General features: G+C 54.2%; 1 protein-coding gene across 8 annotated transcripts in view; it reads left to right on the forward strand.

Annotated features, from left to right (window-relative positions):
* Positions 1-14,973, forward strand: part of DEAF1 (DEAF1 transcription factor) — a 26,622-nt gene extending 11,649 nt beyond the window's left edge. For 2 of the 8 annotated variants that reach the window (XM_059068057.2, XM_067037945.1), the window contains 3 exons: positions 1,332-1,579; positions 8,397-8,486; positions 14,544-14,973. In XM_059068057.2, coding sequence (XP_058924040.1) covers positions 1,332-1,579; positions 8,397-8,486; positions 14,544-14,648 — 443 coding nt within the window. In that variant the 3' untranslated portion in view covers positions 14,649-14,973. Of the gene's footprint in view, positions 1-1,331; positions 1,580-4,975; positions 5,151-8,396; positions 8,487-9,024; positions 10,356-11,336; positions 13,574-14,543 lie in introns of those variants that run through there. The other 6 variants (XR_010841327.1, XM_067037941.1, XM_067037942.1 and 3 more) reach the window with 6 other exon arrangements.
* The last annotated feature ends 1,469 nt before the right edge of the window (positions 14,974-16,442 follow it).

Below are 16,442 nucleotides of genomic sequence, written 5' to 3' on the forward strand. Positions count from 1 at the left end.
GCGATTTGTCACTGACAGCACGTTTTAGACACATTTCTATATCAGGACACTTTTTTTACAGGGAGCATCGTAATTCCAGCTGGTGGACTTTTGTGTTTTTTTTATAGTTTCCACCAGAGACAAGACAGAAAGATAGAAACTTGTCCCCGAGTTCTAGAGAACGCCCCTTCTCCTTCTCCTTTGCTTGTCTCACTGCTCTCTCCTCTTGCTGTGACACCCCTCCCACCCTTAAAGCTTGCCTCCGTTCTGCCTCTTCCCCACACCTTGCCTCAGACCCTGGCCCCAGGCCTGGTGAGCCTCCTGGCCGGGCTGCAGCCCTGCTGACTGCGGGGTCTGGGCGGGGCCTGGATGGGGAATGTCCACGCCACGTGGTCGGCTGTGCCCCAAGCAGGGCTGCGAGGCCTGGTCTACCCATACCCCGTCCGCTTACTTGTTGGTTTGCTTGTTTCAGCGTGGACCATGGCTTCCTGTTTCATTCAGGGCGTTGCATCCTGTAGCTGGGATGGGTTGTATTGGGATGGTCCCTGATTTGGCTGGCGGGAGCCCCGAGAGTGGCTGCTGTGTGCTCTGGCCACTCTGTCACGCTGCCCGTTCCCTTATGTCCGGCTCCAGGGCCCTGCCCTTGCGGGGGTGGGGACAGGGTTCACAGCAAGGTCTGGCCATGGCCGAGGGGGGCAGGTGTCGCTTGTCCGGCTCCCGAGCGCTGACCGTGTGTCTCCTGCAGCCCGTGTCCAGTGGCCTCTCGCTGGGGGCTGGAAACGGGCCTTGGTGGGGCTTTTACACCAAGGACTTGGCTAACGCTACAGTCGGGGGTTCTTCTCTGGGAGGATGTTAGACATTCAGCAGCACAGCCTGGGTGTCTCTGCCCCCAGGCCCCCCAGGACAGGGGTGGGGAGCCCTTGCACATCCGTGTGTGGGAGTTGCCACTTCCCGTCCAGAACAGTGTCCCTTTGAGGTTCCCTCCCGCCTCCATGACTTTCTTCTCCAGCTGAGGGGACCCTGTCTCCGGCGTCCCTCATCAGCCCCCCGGGGACCACAGATCCCCAAAGGCTTTCTGTGCGAGCAGCAATGAAACCGGGAGGTTTTCGTTCTTTCGTCTGCTTTACTTTTTATGTGATGTAACAGCCCCCGCCCTCCCACTGGCTCTGCACAAGCTCCGTGGTCACCTCACCTGCAGCTGTTGTGTCGTCCATGGACAGGCGGCTTGAAGGGGGGGCCGTGGGTGTGATCTGTTTGCCACCCTACTTTCCCACATTTGATGAGCGTGCGGAGGCACCTCGAAGCCAGGAGATGGGTTAAGTTCTTTTTGTGTTTTGCTTTCCACACGCTAGTGTTGACATCCTTGCCCGCCCTGGCGGTGCCGCCCTCCACCCCCACCAAAGCCGTGTCTCCCTCTGTGGTCAGCGGGCTGGAGATGTCGGAACCGCGGAGCTGGCTGTACCTGGAGGAGATGGTCAATTCCTTGCTCAACACCGCGCAGCAGCTGAAGACGTTGTTTGAACAGGCCAAGCAGGCCAGCTCCTACCGAGAAGCCGCCGCGGCCCAGGCCAGAGTCCAGGCAGATGCAGAGCGGAAAGAGGTACCATTTGCGCGGCGGGTCTGTGGCTGCCACCTGCAGAGCCCGGCCACCTTCCTGGGCAGGGGGACCCTGAGGCCCACGTACAGGTGACACTTCTCTGATAGACAAGTGGCCACCGTTATCTGTCAGGTGCTTTTGTCCCTCACACACACCAGCTGTTGTTTTTGAGTGCCCGCCTGTTGTAGATGTCACTCACCCTGTCAGGCTGTCCTCCCGGAAAAACGGGTCTCGTGTGTTATCACATCTGGAGGAGCATCCTCTGGTGTGTCTTTGGGGCAGAGGTCGGGGCACGTATGTGTCTTGCAGTCACCAGCCCCTCCAGGCACCCGGCTCTGTGCCCGCATCTCGGCCTCACGGGGACTGGCTTCTCAGCCCCAGAGGCGCCGTCACGGGTATTTCGCTGCCGACAAGGTCCCAGTGGTTCAGGAAGCCTTGTACCCAGAGCACTTACTGTAGCACAGGGTCCCTCAGCCCTGTGGTGCCTTTTGGGATGCAGTCTTCCAGGTGACGCGGGGCATGTGCCCCAGCCGAGAGGAGGTGTGTCCTCACTGCCCAGGGCTCATCTGGGGCCGGAGGACGGTGGGCCGGGCTGCTCGGTGCCCAGAGCCCTCTTGGGGGCGGCTGGAGGCGGGAGAATGGACAGTGATACGTCTTCAGTGTCACTTTGGTTTGTAGGTGAGTCGAATTGGTGTATTTCCACCAAATCTATATAAGAAAAAGAATTTCTGTTAGTACTACTTTTTATAGGTAAGGGAAAAGAAGAGCTTTTCAGGTGCAATTTTCCTTTTTTTCTTTTTTTTATTTTGGCCGTGCCACCTGGCTTGCTGGATCTTAAGTAGGGGGGGCTCTCATTGCCAAGAGGCAGTGGATTGAAAGTCTACGTGTGTCTTTTATGGAGTTGCCTTTACTCTGCTGTGCCCCAGCCAGCCACTCAGCATGGTCGCCTCTTCCTGTACATCACTGACCATCTTCATCATCACTTCTTTAATATCTTGGCTGATCCTAACCTTCGGGTCAGCTCAGCATCTGCTTCTCTTCACTCCTTTCCTCTTGACTGTGGAAGCTCTGTTCCTTCCTTCACATTCCAGTCATTTTGTTTGTCGGACCTTTTGGGTTATTCATGGCAGAAGCTCTGAATTCTGTTGTATTCTTTCTCTTCCCCTGAAAAGTGCTGGACTTGGTTCTTAGAAGCAGCTGAGCTCCTGGCTGGTCTCCTGAACTTTGTTGTGTGAGGGGGCGTCTGTCTCGGTGACCTCCGCCCATCACATCTCTAGTCCTGGTCAGGGCGGGGCGGGGGGGTGGCATTGCTGCCCCCTCACGTGTGGGAATGCAGGCCCTTCTGGGGGGAGTGGGGACACCAAGGTCCCTGCTCAGCACAGCCTTCTGGGCTGCTATTTCTGTTGGCTCAGCCTTGTGCTGGCTGCCTGGGGGCAGCAAGTGCCTGTGGCCATCTGTACTGGTCTTGGTCTCCCTTGGTTTCCAGCCATCTGGCAGCTCGGCCCTCTGCCCGTCCCCCCAGCCCAGGTGACCATGGCCCCTTGCAGTGGCTGCACACACCTGGTGGGCAGGGGAGGCCCTGAGGGAAAAGCTGCCCCACCTGCGGGGGGCCTTTCGCCTCCCCCCACCCCCTCGGGATTGGATCCACCGCCCCCTTTCCTGCCCCACCTGCCTGGGCCTTTCTCCCCGCCCCTCCCCGGGGTTCAGTACCCACCCACCCCCATTCCTTCTTGCTTTAGTTGCTTTCAAGCCTTCAGATCATTGTGTCTTGTGCTCCGTGGTGACTATCTGGGAAGGTCAGCGCTACAGGCTGCTCTGGTCACCAGAACGGCAACTGTTCCTTCATTCTTTGTGGTTTTGGAGACTGCACATGCAGAGCAAAAGTGGTCTGTTGCTGCTTGGCAACCAATTTTTAAAAAATTTAATTTCTGCATATTTCATGTTCATAAATTTTTTTTTTTTTTTTTTTTTTTTTTTTTGCGGTACATGGGCCTCTCACCGCTGTGGCCTCTCCCATTGCGGAGCACAGGCTCCGGACACGCAGGCTCAGTGGCCATGACTCACGGGCCCAGCCGCTCCGCGGCACGTGGGATCCTCCTAGACTAGGGCACGAACCCGCGTCCCCTGCATCGGCAGGCGGACTCTCAACCACGGCGCCACCAGGGAAGCCCTGTAAACAATTTACTAGTCCTGTTTTTAAAATACTTAATTGTATCTGGTTTTTGCAGTTATAAGCAACGTCTTAATCACAAAATGCACTCATATGTTTATGTTTCTGATCATATACTTTAGAAAAATCCCCAATATGCATAACGAAAGGGCATTTTTTTTCTTCGCTGAAATATGGTTCACATACTGTGGAATTCACACCTTTAAGGTGCACAGTCCAGTAGTTAGTTCACAGACTTGTACGGCCATCATCACCATCTGATCCCAGATCATTTCCTCTCCCATAGAAGCCACGGACCCGTTAGCCGTCACTCCCCACCACCCCCAGGCCCCAGCTGCACCAACCTGTTTTCTGTCTCTGTGGCTTTGCCAGTTCTGGATGTTTCTTGGAAACGGAATCACACAACATGTGGCCTTTTGTGTCTGGCTTCTTTCACTGAGCAGAGTGTTTTCAAGGTCCATCCACATTGTAGCCTGGGTCAGAATTTCATTCCTTTTTATGGCTAAATATTAGTTGTCACACCACATGTTTCTTCATTCAACCATTGGTGGACATTTGGGTTGTTTCTACTTTTTGGCTGTTATGAACAACGCCCTGAACATTTTCGCACAGCTGTTTGTGTGGATGTGTGTTGTCACTTCTCTTGGGTATGTACCTGGGAGCAGAGCCTCTGGGTCCCACGCTGGCTCAGGGTTCACTTTCTGGGGAGCCGCCAGACTGTTTGCCAGGGCGGCTGCCCATCTTGCATCCACCACCATGTGTGCCATGTGCCGTGCCCACGGCCTCACCACCACCTGTCACTGATGAGCACGGTGGGGGGGAGACCCTCACTTCCCCCGGGGGTTGACGAGGATGCCCCCTTGCTGAGACCATGGGAGTGGGGGAGACCACTGTGTCCCCCCCATCAGGCTGGCTGGATGGCGGACGGGTGGGCGGCTTGGATCTGGGGTGGCACGGACAGTACAGAAAGCTGAACCTCATCCCAGCAGGGAAGTGCAATGGAAAAACAGTTTAACTTTGAGTTTTACATTTTTCATTAATTTTTGTGGACCTTTCTTTCACAGAATAAAATTACAAGTAAATTAGACACATCTCTTCTCCTCTGTGAAAATTCTCCAAAGACAGGTGGCATGAAAAAGACGGAGTGAGGTGTTTCCACCTGGTCGGTCCCGAGGTTACTTTCAGGGCACCGTGTTGAGTCAGCTGCGTGGGTTTTGTTTTTCACGTAGGAATAGCCCACAGTCACGGCCAGGCTCATCCCACATTTAAGGGTCCAGAAGCTGAATTCCTGTTGTGCAGAACTTCCCCCTTGACCCACCGTGGGACACGTGCTGACGTGCGTGTCTGTCAGGTCAGCCAGGAGCGTCTGCCGCAGCTGGATCTCTGAGGTCCCCACCGTGAAAGGTTGGGCTTTGCATTTCATTTGTAATTTTGTGAATTTCTAAGAAAGAAATACAACGTGAAATCTTTTTATCCTTAAAATCCTGTTTGGCGGAAGGATGCTCAGCCTTTAGTGAGAGGCTTGAGCCCACTTCCCCCGCCAAGGCATCCAACACGTTCGCACATCCTGAGCTTTGAAAATGGCTGGAGCTCTTACAGGTGTGTTTGTCCTCTCTCCAGATCTATAGGTGTGACGTGTCCTCCAGTAGTTTTCCTGTAAGCTGATCACATGGTGGGGGGAAGCTAGGCATCCGTCCTGCCCGGGTGCCACCGGTGGGTGGACGCCAGTGTCCTTTTGTGTGTGCTGATGTGACAAGGCTCCTCGGGTGACCTGGTTAAGTTGCTTGCAGACGTGGGTTGACTGCCGTGTGCACCCTGTGTGTTTTACCTGCGTAACGGGCCACGTGTCTGGTCCCCGTGGCCCCGTGCTGAGCACACAGCGCCTGGACACCGGGTTCTTGGGAGCCGGACTCCTCAGAGCCTGTTCCCCAGGATCCTCCGGGGGCTCCACGGGGCTCGGGGGGCTGAGAGGCCCTGACCTCAGTCACATGTGAGTGAGGGGACGCAAGACGTGTCCCTGAAGCAGGTGAGAAGCGGCCGGTGGGGCCTGGGGGACGATGAGCCGGGAGGCTGGGCGGGGGGCGCCGGTGGCTGTTGTGGAGAGGCTGCTGGACGACGCCCTGCGCCGCTGGGGCGAGACGGAGCCCCCAGCCGGGTGGTTGTGGGGGCCCGCCCCAGAGGGCTCTTCTGGAAGATCCTGTCCGCAGCCTCCTCCTTAGAGCGCTGGGGCTTGGTGGGGAGGGCCGGACGAGTGAGGCCTCAGGACCCCGAGGAGGAGGCTGGACCCTCCTTCTCGGCTCCCTGTGAGGGCGTGGGTGCTTGCGGCCCAGGGAGGGAAGCGGGGCTGCCCAGCTTAGACGTTTTATGTGGAATTTCTTGAAAAATCAAGTTTTAGCCCTGCTGAACTATTAAGGAGATTTTCAGTTTTAACCATGGGGCATCTGTGTTGTGTGTATATAGTTAGCTCAGCAGAGATTTAAACAGGGCGGAAGACCAGACGCCCTTCCCTTCAAGGGCGCCGTGTCCAGCACAAGCCAGCCACATGGCTGCAGGGCGCTGGGCCGCCTGCCATGGCCCCTGGCTGGGGGAATGCGTGCACTCTGGGCCCCATCCCTGTGCTCTGGCCTGTGTTCACGTCTCCCGGCTCCTTCTCAGACCTTCGATGATCTTCCCCACTTCCTTTCAAGAGGGAATTGTGGCCCGAAGAGTAGCAGCGGCAGGCGGTCTGGGCGGCGCCTCTGGCTGCACCGCAGACGCAGACGCTGTTCTCAGCGCTGGGAGAGCCGGTGCCCGCGGGTCGGTCTGGTGACACCTCTTCCAGGCTGCAGCCGAGCCTTCTGGCCATGCTGGGGGGCGGGGCGAGGTCTCTGGTTTCTCTCTTCTCATAAGCCCCCGTCCCCCTCACAGACTCATCTTACTCCAGGGCCCCAGGGCCCCAGGCCCGGCATGCGCATTTGGGGCAGATCGGAGGTTCCCATCTGTGAAGTGGTTTCCCCTTTTCCTCCCTTAGTCACCCTGGGTGGGGGTCCCCCGCCTGGACAGGGGTGATCTAGGAATATTTCCAGAATTCTTCTACGTGGGGGATCTGTCTCTTGTACCTTTGTTTGTATCAAGATGGGCTCATGGCACCCGTGTTACTTGTTTTTGCTCATCCGGTTTGGCTTTGACGGCTGGAGCTCTCAGTCGGCTCCCGCGTCCCTTACGTGCCCCTCAGAGCACCTCCCTCTTTTCTGGTGCTAGAAGATGCTCCAGGACCATCTTGGGGGTTCCCCGCCCCAGCCCTGGAATCGGCCGTTTCTCCGGGGAGCCTGGTTCCTTTATTGGAGAACAAATGCTCTTAGGAACCAAGATCTGGGCCCTCTTGGCTGGCAGTAGGGAAGCAGTGGGTCCTGACCGGTGTGTGCAGACACAGCCTGAGGGCTTCTGTGCCCGCCCGTCTCCGTCTGTCGTCTCCGTCTGTACATTAGCTGGCGTATCTGACCTGGATCTCCTGCTCCCAGTTATCTTGGGTTAAGAAGTAATTCCCAAGGGGATGTGTTGGGAGCCCGGGGTCAGAAGTGCTTGCCACACAAGAGCAGCTCCTGCCCCACGAGGTCTAGTCACAACACAGGCTTTTGATGCAGTTAAGAGGTGTTTATTGAGTGGTTGCTGTTTTCCAAGAACTGTGCTGGCTCCAGGAGCACCAACATGTCAGGTCCAGGTGAGCGGGGCTCGCGGGGCACAGGGTGTGACACGAGGCCGCTTCCCTGAGGACTTCCAAGCTGGGGCAGGAGGGTCCGTGGGGCCCCCGAGCCTCACAGGCAGCCACACCTCTGCTCCCACTAACTGTGAGACCTTTGCTCTCCCTCGAGGAATTTCTGTGTGTGGTTACAGACTGGTTTTTTTCTGTAAGTATTTTGTTCTTTAAAGTAGAGACGGGACAAGCTAACTTAGTAGTATCTCGGTGTCCCCGAAACGCGCGTGTTTCCTGAAGTGAGTGAGGCGGGTGGCGGGGGTTCGGGGTAGAGCGTGTCAATCAGCTCTGGACAGAGAAGGGAGCTGCAATCCAGAACAGGAACCAAGAAGCAGTTTGCTGCTTTGCATATGCTCTCGGGGGTAGCAGTGGGGGGTGGTCAGCGGTGTTATAAACGGGTGTCTGGTGTGGCTCATGGGTGTGTAGGTCACACACTCACCCGCTGGCTGGGAGCAGGGGCCTGGCCTGCAGTCAGCACAGCCAGGTGCGCCAGACAGTGCGGGTCATGGCTGCACACACCAGCGCTAGTGGTGCTGCTGGAGCGCCCCTCCCTGGCTGATTAGAAGGAAAAGCTCCTTCGCGTTTTGTGGGGAAGGCACACAGAAGACCCATCTAACGGAGCCGCGTGGCGGGGCCGGGGGCGCCTGGGCTGTGGATGAGGGTCCGGCTGGGGGACTGCAGGGCCTGGCCACTCAGGAGACGATCCTGACAACTGAGAATCCTGGCCTTCCTCGGTGTGGTTTCCTACCCATACTTGGTGGCAGTGAAATCCCCTGGTATTTGGAGCAAGCTTGGCGCATCGGTGTGATCTGGAGCCCTGCTTCCTTCTTAGCAGGTGCCCAACCCGCGTCTGGGCAGTGGGGGGCGGGGACGCGGGTCAGTCTGTCCGCGTGACTAATGCCTGTGCCCTCTTGCAGCAGTTCTGTGTCAACTGCGGCCGGGAGGCCCTGAGCGAGTGTACCGGCTGCCACAAGGTCAACTACTGCTCCACCTTCTGCCAGCGCAAGGTAGGCCCCCCGCGTCACTTCTGCGCTGCCCCCGGGCTCCAGCAAAGCCCCAAGGCAGCCGCACAGGCCGTGGCCGTGGCCTCGACCTTGTCGCGGTCAGCGCCGCCCAGCCCTGGACGCCTTGCCCTAGACCCCGAAAGTCAGCGCAGTTGTACATGCAGGCCTCTGATTCTAAGAAGACTAAAGAGTGTTCTGGAGTAGCAGTTGCTAGTTCAGGGTTTTGTCGCTTTTCTCACGCTTACTCAGAGTGAGGGGCTGAGCCGTTGACTGGGGCCCGTGGGGTTATTCTCTCCTCTTAGAAACTTTCCACGATTAATAAAGGTAACTTGCCGGGTGGACAGATAGTAAAATATCCCATCCCTGGTGCCTGTGACTTGGAGCTGCATCTGTGGACACAGCCTCTGCCGCGCAGGGGACCCTGTGCCTGGCGGCTTCCCAGAGCGCCCCGTCTTCAGATGTCCTCGGGTGGTAGGTGGGCAGGAGTGACCCGCAAGACCAGGGTGTGTGGGACGTGGCATCTTCCTCCTCTGTGTCTCAGGGCTTCCCGGAGGGCTGCAGGGGCCAGCACAGCGTGGAAAGCATGTCCAGGGGCTCCCAGCTATGCTCCTGAGCCCCAGCCCGTTCCCGGAGACATGGGAAAGAGACCAGCAGGTCTGCTTTCCCTGGTGTCACCTATGGCTCGTGTGCCGAGGAGAGGGCCCACATGCCTGCTGCGCTTGGGGACGCTGGGAGGAGCCCAGGCAGCCAGGAGGAGCCAGCGGGGTGGACGGGCTTCTGCTGACTCATGATCCGAGAGGGCGGCTGATCAGTGACTTCCCTGACTTTGAACCATCAGAGGAAGATTCGTGGGTTTATTTCTTGATGGAGTCGTTTTAACCAGATAACATTTTGTCTAAATGCAAGCTGCAGTCTTGGAACCTCTCTTGGTGAATTGGGCAGTTATATTTCAGGTATAACCTTGTTGACAAAGACTCCATTTCTTCCGTTGATTGTGTTAGTTTGTGCCCCTGTGACACGCTGCCCTGATAAAGGCATAGGCTTTGGTTTTATTGGGTTGGCCACAAAGTTCCTTCGGTTTTAAAGTAGAAAGAAGACACATTTTTCATTTTTCCCAACAACTTTATTGAACAACGTGTTCACCGTTTTGTTCCACTACCTTCTGCCATTTTTCAGCCAACTTCATAATTCCATCTTCCCAAAACTTTTTATCTTTTTGAGCAAAGAACTGTTCCAGGTGCCTTTTACAGTCTTCCAGGGACTTGACATTTTTTCCATTAAGAGAATTTTGTAAAGACCAGAATCAATGGAAATCCAAAGGGGCAATGTGTGGTGAATATGGCGGATGAATCAGAACTTCCCAGCCAAGCTGTAACATTTTTTGCCTGGTCATCAAAGAAACATGCGGTCTTGCATTATCCTGATGGAAGATGATGTGTTTCCTGTTGTCTTGTTCTGGATGCTTTTTGTCGAGTGCTGCTTTCAGTTGGTCTAATGGGGAGCAGTACTGGTTGGAATTAATTGTTTGGCATTCTGCAAGGAGCTTCTAATAGAGAACTCCCTTCCACTCCCACCATATATACATCACCTTCTTTGGATGAAGACCGGCGTTTAGTGTGGTTGGTGGTGGTTCATTTCGCTTGCCCCATGATCTCTTCTGTTCCACATTATTGTACAGTATCCGCTTTTCATTGCCTGTCACAATTCTTTTAAAAAATGGAACGTTTCCATTACGTTTCAGTAGAGAATCGCATGCGGAAATACGGTCAAGAAGGTTTTCTTCGCTGAACTTACGTGGAACCCAGACATCAAAGCGATGAACAGAACCAAGCTGGCGCAGATGATTTTCAGGGCTTGATACGGATATTTTGAGTATGTCAGCTCTCTCCCGCGTGGTATAACGTTGATCTCAATTGTTTCGATTTGATCGCTTTCAACTTCATCTGGTCCACCTGACCGTGGAACATCGTCCAGCGAGAAATCTCCGGCACGAAACTTCGCAAACCACTTTTTGACACGTTTGATCAGTCACAGCACCTTCTCCATACACTGCACAAGTCTTTTTTGGGGGGGGGTTTCAGCTGCATTTTTACCTTTCTTGAAATAGTGAAGCATAATATGCCGAAAATGTTGCTTTTTTCTTCAATATTAAAAAGGCTACACAAAAATTCACCAATTTTGATAACCTTTTTTTAAATGCATGCTGATAGGACAGCTGTCACAGTACAGTCTAACAAAATTGTTTCGAATGAAGTTAAAGACAATTAAATGCTACTAGAGCCATCTTATGGGAAAAAACAAACTCTTTGGCCAACCCAATATTTACAAAAATCAATGTACAGTGAAGTTCAAAAACCATAATTTTCACGTGGGATCCATCATGAACACTCGGTAGGACCTGAAAAAACTTAAGCCCTCGGCTCCTCGTAATAAATGGTGGTGCCGACAGTGCAGCTTCTGGGCCTGCCCACTGTGCTCCCCAGAATTCTGTGTGCTCCCCAAAGACCTGGCAAGGTAGTTAATGTTACTCACCTTCTTACAAGTTGGACAAGGGCCATGAATTGTTTTGGCTTTTACGTGCAGACTTTATTTTCTTTCCAAATCCCATGTGAGGGGTGTGTGTGTGTGTGTGTGTGTGTGTGTGTGTGTGTGTGTGTGTACGTTTTACATCTTCATCGAGGTAGAATTTACATACCATAAAATCCACTAATTTCAAGGGTATGATTCAGTGGTTTTTAGTAAGTTTGCATTTGCGCAAACATGACGATTTGGTTTTAGAACTTTCCATCACCCCCAAAAGCCCCCTCGGGCCCACACCCAGCCACAGGCAACCACGAATCTCTTTCTCTGTAGATTTGCCTCTTCTGGACATTTCACGTAGCAGGAGTCGTATAACGTGTGGTCTCCCGCATCTGGCTTCCTCTGATCAGCGTGTTTTCAAGGTTCATCCACGTGGAGCCTGAGTAGCGTCCACGGTGTGGCTGGGCCTCGTCTTGTCCTCCAGTCCTCAGCCAACGGACATCTGAGTGGTTCCCGCCGTGTGACTGTCGTGAACACTAATGAGCGAGCTCCAGGGTGGAGACAGGTTTTTGTTTGTCTTGGCTACATGCGTACATGGATTTGCTGAGTCATATGGTAAACTTGTGTTTAACTTTAGTAAGAAACTTCCCAACTTTTCCGAAGTGACTGCACCCCCTCGAGCGGCGGGTCCACCCACGTGCACAGCGCTTGCTCTTGCTTTCTGGTCGTAGCCCTGCTACCCGGTGTGAAGCGACATCAGTGCGTTTAGTCTGCATCTCCCTGATGTCTAAAGATGTTGAGCATCGTTGTGCGTGCTTATTGGGCATTGTATATCTTTTGGGGGGAAATGTCTACTCAAATCTTTTGCCCGTTTTTAATTGGGGTCGTTTCTCTTCTTATCGAGTGTGGAGATGTCTGTATATTCTGGATACAAGTCCTTTATCAGATACGTGATTTCCAAGTATTTCCCCCCAGTCTGTGACTTGTGTCTTAATTTCTTAATAGTGTCATTTGAAGGGCAAAAGTGTTTTTTGGAGCACAGGCTCCGGACGCGCAGGCCTAGCGGCCATGGCTCACGGGCTTAGTTGCTCCACGGCATGTGGGATCTTCCCGGACCAGGGCACGAACCCGTGTCTCCTACATCGGCAGGCGGATTCTCAACCACTGCGCCACCAGGGAAGCCCAACAAAAGTTTTTTTAATTTTGTTGAAGTCCAGTTTACTTCTAAAAAATTTTTATTATCTATTATTTTTTATTTTTGGCCGTGCCATAAGGCTTATGGGATCTTAGTTTCCTACTGGGGATCAAACCCGGGCTCCCCCTGCAGTGGAAGTATGGAGTCCTAACCACTAGGGAAGTCCCAAGAAGTCCAGTTTATTAAAAAAACATTTTTAGTAGAGATCACGCTCTTGGTGTCATATCTCAGAACTTTTGCCTGACTCAGGGTTAGGAAAATCTCCTATTTTCCTCTAAAGCATTTATAATTTTAGCTCTTTTTTATTTTCGGCCTCATAGCGTAGCTTGCAGGATCTCAGTTCACCAACCAGGGATTGAACCTCGGCCATGGCAATGAAAGTGCTGGATCCTAACCACTGGACCACCAGGGAACTCCCTTTAAAGCTCTTATTTTTAGACTTATGACCCATCTTGAGTTAATTTTTAGGTATGGTGTGAAACACTGTGGACTTGAGCCCAGCACACATAAAGTTTTACATACTGTATAGACTTACAGAGTCAGGTAATCTACATAGTCAGGTAATTTACAAATTTAAAATGTATTCTCTTGAGTCTAAAAATTAACAGGTGCTGGAGAGGGTGTGGAGAAAAGGGAACCCTCTTACACTGTTGGTGGGAATGTAAATTGGTGCAGCCACTATGGAGAGCAGTATGGAGGTTCCTTACTAAACTAAAAATAGAGTTGCCATTTGATCCAACAATCCCACTCCTGGGCATTTATCCAGAGAAAACTAATTCGAAAAGATACATGCACCCCAGTGCTCATAGCAGCACTGTTCACAATTGGCAAGACATGGAAGCAACCTAAATGTCCATCAACAGAGAATGGATAAAGGAGATGTGGTACATACATACAATGGAATACTACTCAGCCATAAAAAAGAATGAAATAATGCCATTTGCAGCAACATGGATGGACCTAGAGATTAGCATTCTGAGTGAAGTAAGTCAGAAAGAGAGAGACAAATACTGTATATCACTTATATGCGGAATCTAAAATATGACACAAATGAAATTATTTACAAAACAGAAACAGACTCACAGACATAGAGAACAGATTTGTGGTTGCCACGAGGGAGCGGGGTAGGGGAGGGATGGATTGGGATTAGCAGATGCAAACGATTATACATAGGATGGATAAACAACAAGGTCCTAATGTATAGCACGGGGAACTATATTCAATATCCTGTGATAAACCATAATGGAAAATAATGTGAAAAAGAAAAACTATATGTATATAACTGAACCACTTTGCTGTACAGCAGAAATTAACACAACACTGTAAATCAACTAAACTTCAATAAAAGATAAATTTTAAAATTTTATTCTTTTGATATACAGGCAGACCTTGTTTTATTGCACTTCTCAGATGTTGCGTTTTTACAAATTAAAGGTGTGCGGCAACCCTGCCTTGTCAGGTGATGGTTAGCATTTTTAGGAATAGAGTGTCTTTGAATTAGGTTCGTACAGTCACACACAATAGACTACAGTGTAGTGTAAACGTGATGTGTATAAGCCCCGGAAACCTGAAATCTTGTGTGACTTGCTTTATTGCTACATTTGCTTTATTCTGGAACTGAACCCGCAATGTCTCCAAGGTATGCCTGTAATGATTTGAAATTTTACTTTTTTATCATAAAAATAAGGCAACACTTGTAGAAAATTTGGAAGACATAGGACAGCATGAACATAGGCAGCTGGAACCCTGCCCTCCGGGGGTCACCGCTGGTCTCTGTTCTTCCGAGTGTGTGTGATGTTCAATCAAGTCTTGTCATGGCTCACCAAACCCTAACCTCTCCGTGCATCTTGGGGTCCGTGTCTCCACTAACCATGCCCCGTCGGGCCCCCAGAGCGAGCCCTGCTCCAGGCCAAGTTCGGCTCCATTTCCCGCCTGTGAACGGGCGACGGCAGCTCCCGCCCTGACGGGGGGCGTTGGGGAGGGGCGTGGACGTCCTGCCTGACCTCCCTGGGGGCCACGGCCTCCCAGCCCCTCTGTGGACACGTGGCTGGCTCCCGCTCAGTGCTTTCACTTTTCACGGTGGGCAGCAGCATCAGAGACAAGTGTTCCTGTGCAGTTGTGAGTGTTTTTGTTTAGATCCCAGGGAGGAAGCAGCACGGTCAGAGCGCGGACATGTCTTGGGGTCATCCTGGGTGTTTGCCTCTGGAGCGGGACCCTAAACAGCTGGGTGGGTGACTCTGGGAGCCCCCTGCCCCAGGGGGCTGGCCGCTCAGCACATGCAGACCCTCTCCCGGGCACAGCCTTCTCACTCTGAACTGTAACACGGAGTCTGTCCTTCCTTTCAGGACTGGAAGGACCACCAGCACATGTGTGGTCAGTCGGCAGCTGTCACCGTGCAGGGGGACGATGTCCATGTCGCCGAGGGTGTGATCGAGAAGGTCACCGTGTGAGGGCTCGCGGGGCCTCTGTGGCCAGGAAGGACCCTTGAGGACGGGGGGCGCTGAGGACAAGGAGGAACTTGCTGGCCAAGTTATGAGTGGACGTCGCATGACCGGCGCCCTTGGCGGTGCGCTCCTGCCGCCAAGCCCCGAAGGGGGCGGGGGGGCGGGCCTCTCCGGGGCGGCCGGTGGACGCGGCCTGGGCCCTCGATGCCTTTCGCGGTGCTTTTTTTATCCCTTGGATCATGAGCGTGCGGTCTTCCCTACGGGTGTGTCGTGTTCTGTAACACGCGTGTACATACGTGTGTCTGTCAGTAAAGTTGGCGCCCCTGCCCCACGCGGACTGGTGACTCCAAGCTCCGACCAACCCGAGGCCCGGGGGCCCGATCGTGCAGTTCGGAAGCCGAGACCGGACAGGGCCCAGCCCGGCGGGACGGGAGGCCGGCACCTGCTGCCCAGGAGCTGGGGCCCCAGAGCTGCCAGCCCGGAAGGCCGAGGCACCGTCCACTCTCAGGGACGGATCAGCATCTGGGCGTGCTACCTCCCCTTTGCACAGAGTGTGCCCGGGACCCCTGGGGACCTGCCCAGGGTGGCTCCTGCCTGCGCCCGGCTATCCTAGCCCAACTCTCGCGGGCTGTGGGCCTCGTGCCTGCCCTTCCCGGCACCCTGCCCAGCCTGTCCCCAAGCCTGGGTTCCAGGAAAGCCTGTGGTGCCCCTTCTTCTGTGCACTGAGAGATGGACTTTGACCCCGACGCTCGCCTCACTGTTCCGTCTCGTTCACACCTCCGGCCCTGCACCTCCTGGCTCCTGCTTCCAGAGGTTCTTCATAGCACACGGAGACTTGCCTTTTGGTGCCTTTTGGGCCACGGACTCCCTGGTGAGCCGAGGGGGTGGCACCCACGCCCGTTCCCCCCGCGCCCAGCCTGGCTCCAGGTGGGGGAGGACCTGCCCCCCAGAAGCCCCTCTGCCTCCGTTCCATCGGCCTCTGCGGACTAAGCGGGTTTGTTTGGGTTTTATTTGTTTTGTCGTCCCACCTCTCCACCACCCTGGGGAAGGCCAGGCCCGGCCCCTGGGGTTTGCACAGCATGAAGGTGGGGTGGGAAGCGGGGACCGGGGGTGGGGCCGCGTTGGCTGCAGCAGAAGGGGCTGCACCCCAGAAGGAACCTCCCAAACCTGAAACGGCTAAAATGGCGACTTAGGTGGGCAGCGCCCACAGGGAAAGGCTGGCAGGTCCCTCCCTGGCGTCCAGCTCCAGGCAGCGGCCTCCCTGGGAGCAGACTCGGCGGCCTCAGGACCAGGCCCTGCAGGGACGCCATCCTGGGTGAGGGTTTCCTGGGATCGGGGCGGCTTCTCCTCCCCTTCTTAAAGTAGAAGCCTGGGGAGCGCATGTGTTGGGCGCAGTTTTCCAAAGTATCGTTTCTAAGCCTTTGAAGTTATCTGCATAACCCTGGACGTCAGGAGGCTTCAGGAAGTTGCCATCCAGGTGCCAAGGGTGCATTGACACCCTCAGTTCTGTGTCAGCACTTCTGATGGCATCTTCTGCCAGACGCAGCTGCGGGGGCCAGGCCAAGGCTTCTGACAGTGGGCGGTGCGGCAGCCGTCCAGGTGCTGCCCGTCCTCTGAGCTGAGGCTGTGGTGACGCTTGGCATTGGTGGGCCTGGGACCCTCGAGGCATCTGCTGAGCCCCCGGGTCAGCCAGGCTCTCTATATCTGCACCTGTTCCCCCTGTGCCCGCCTTGGCCCCCTCTTGGGGGACACAGGAGTCTGCCCACAGGGCCAGCGGGGATGGCGCAGGACACCAGCAGA

This window comes from Kogia breviceps, chromosome 7, assembly GCF_026419965.1.
Source record: "Kogia breviceps isolate mKogBre1 chromosome 7, mKogBre1 haplotype 1, whole genome shotgun sequence".
In the NCBI taxonomy this organism is placed as follows: domain Eukaryota; kingdom Metazoa; phylum Chordata; class Mammalia; order Artiodactyla; family Physeteridae; genus Kogia; species Kogia breviceps.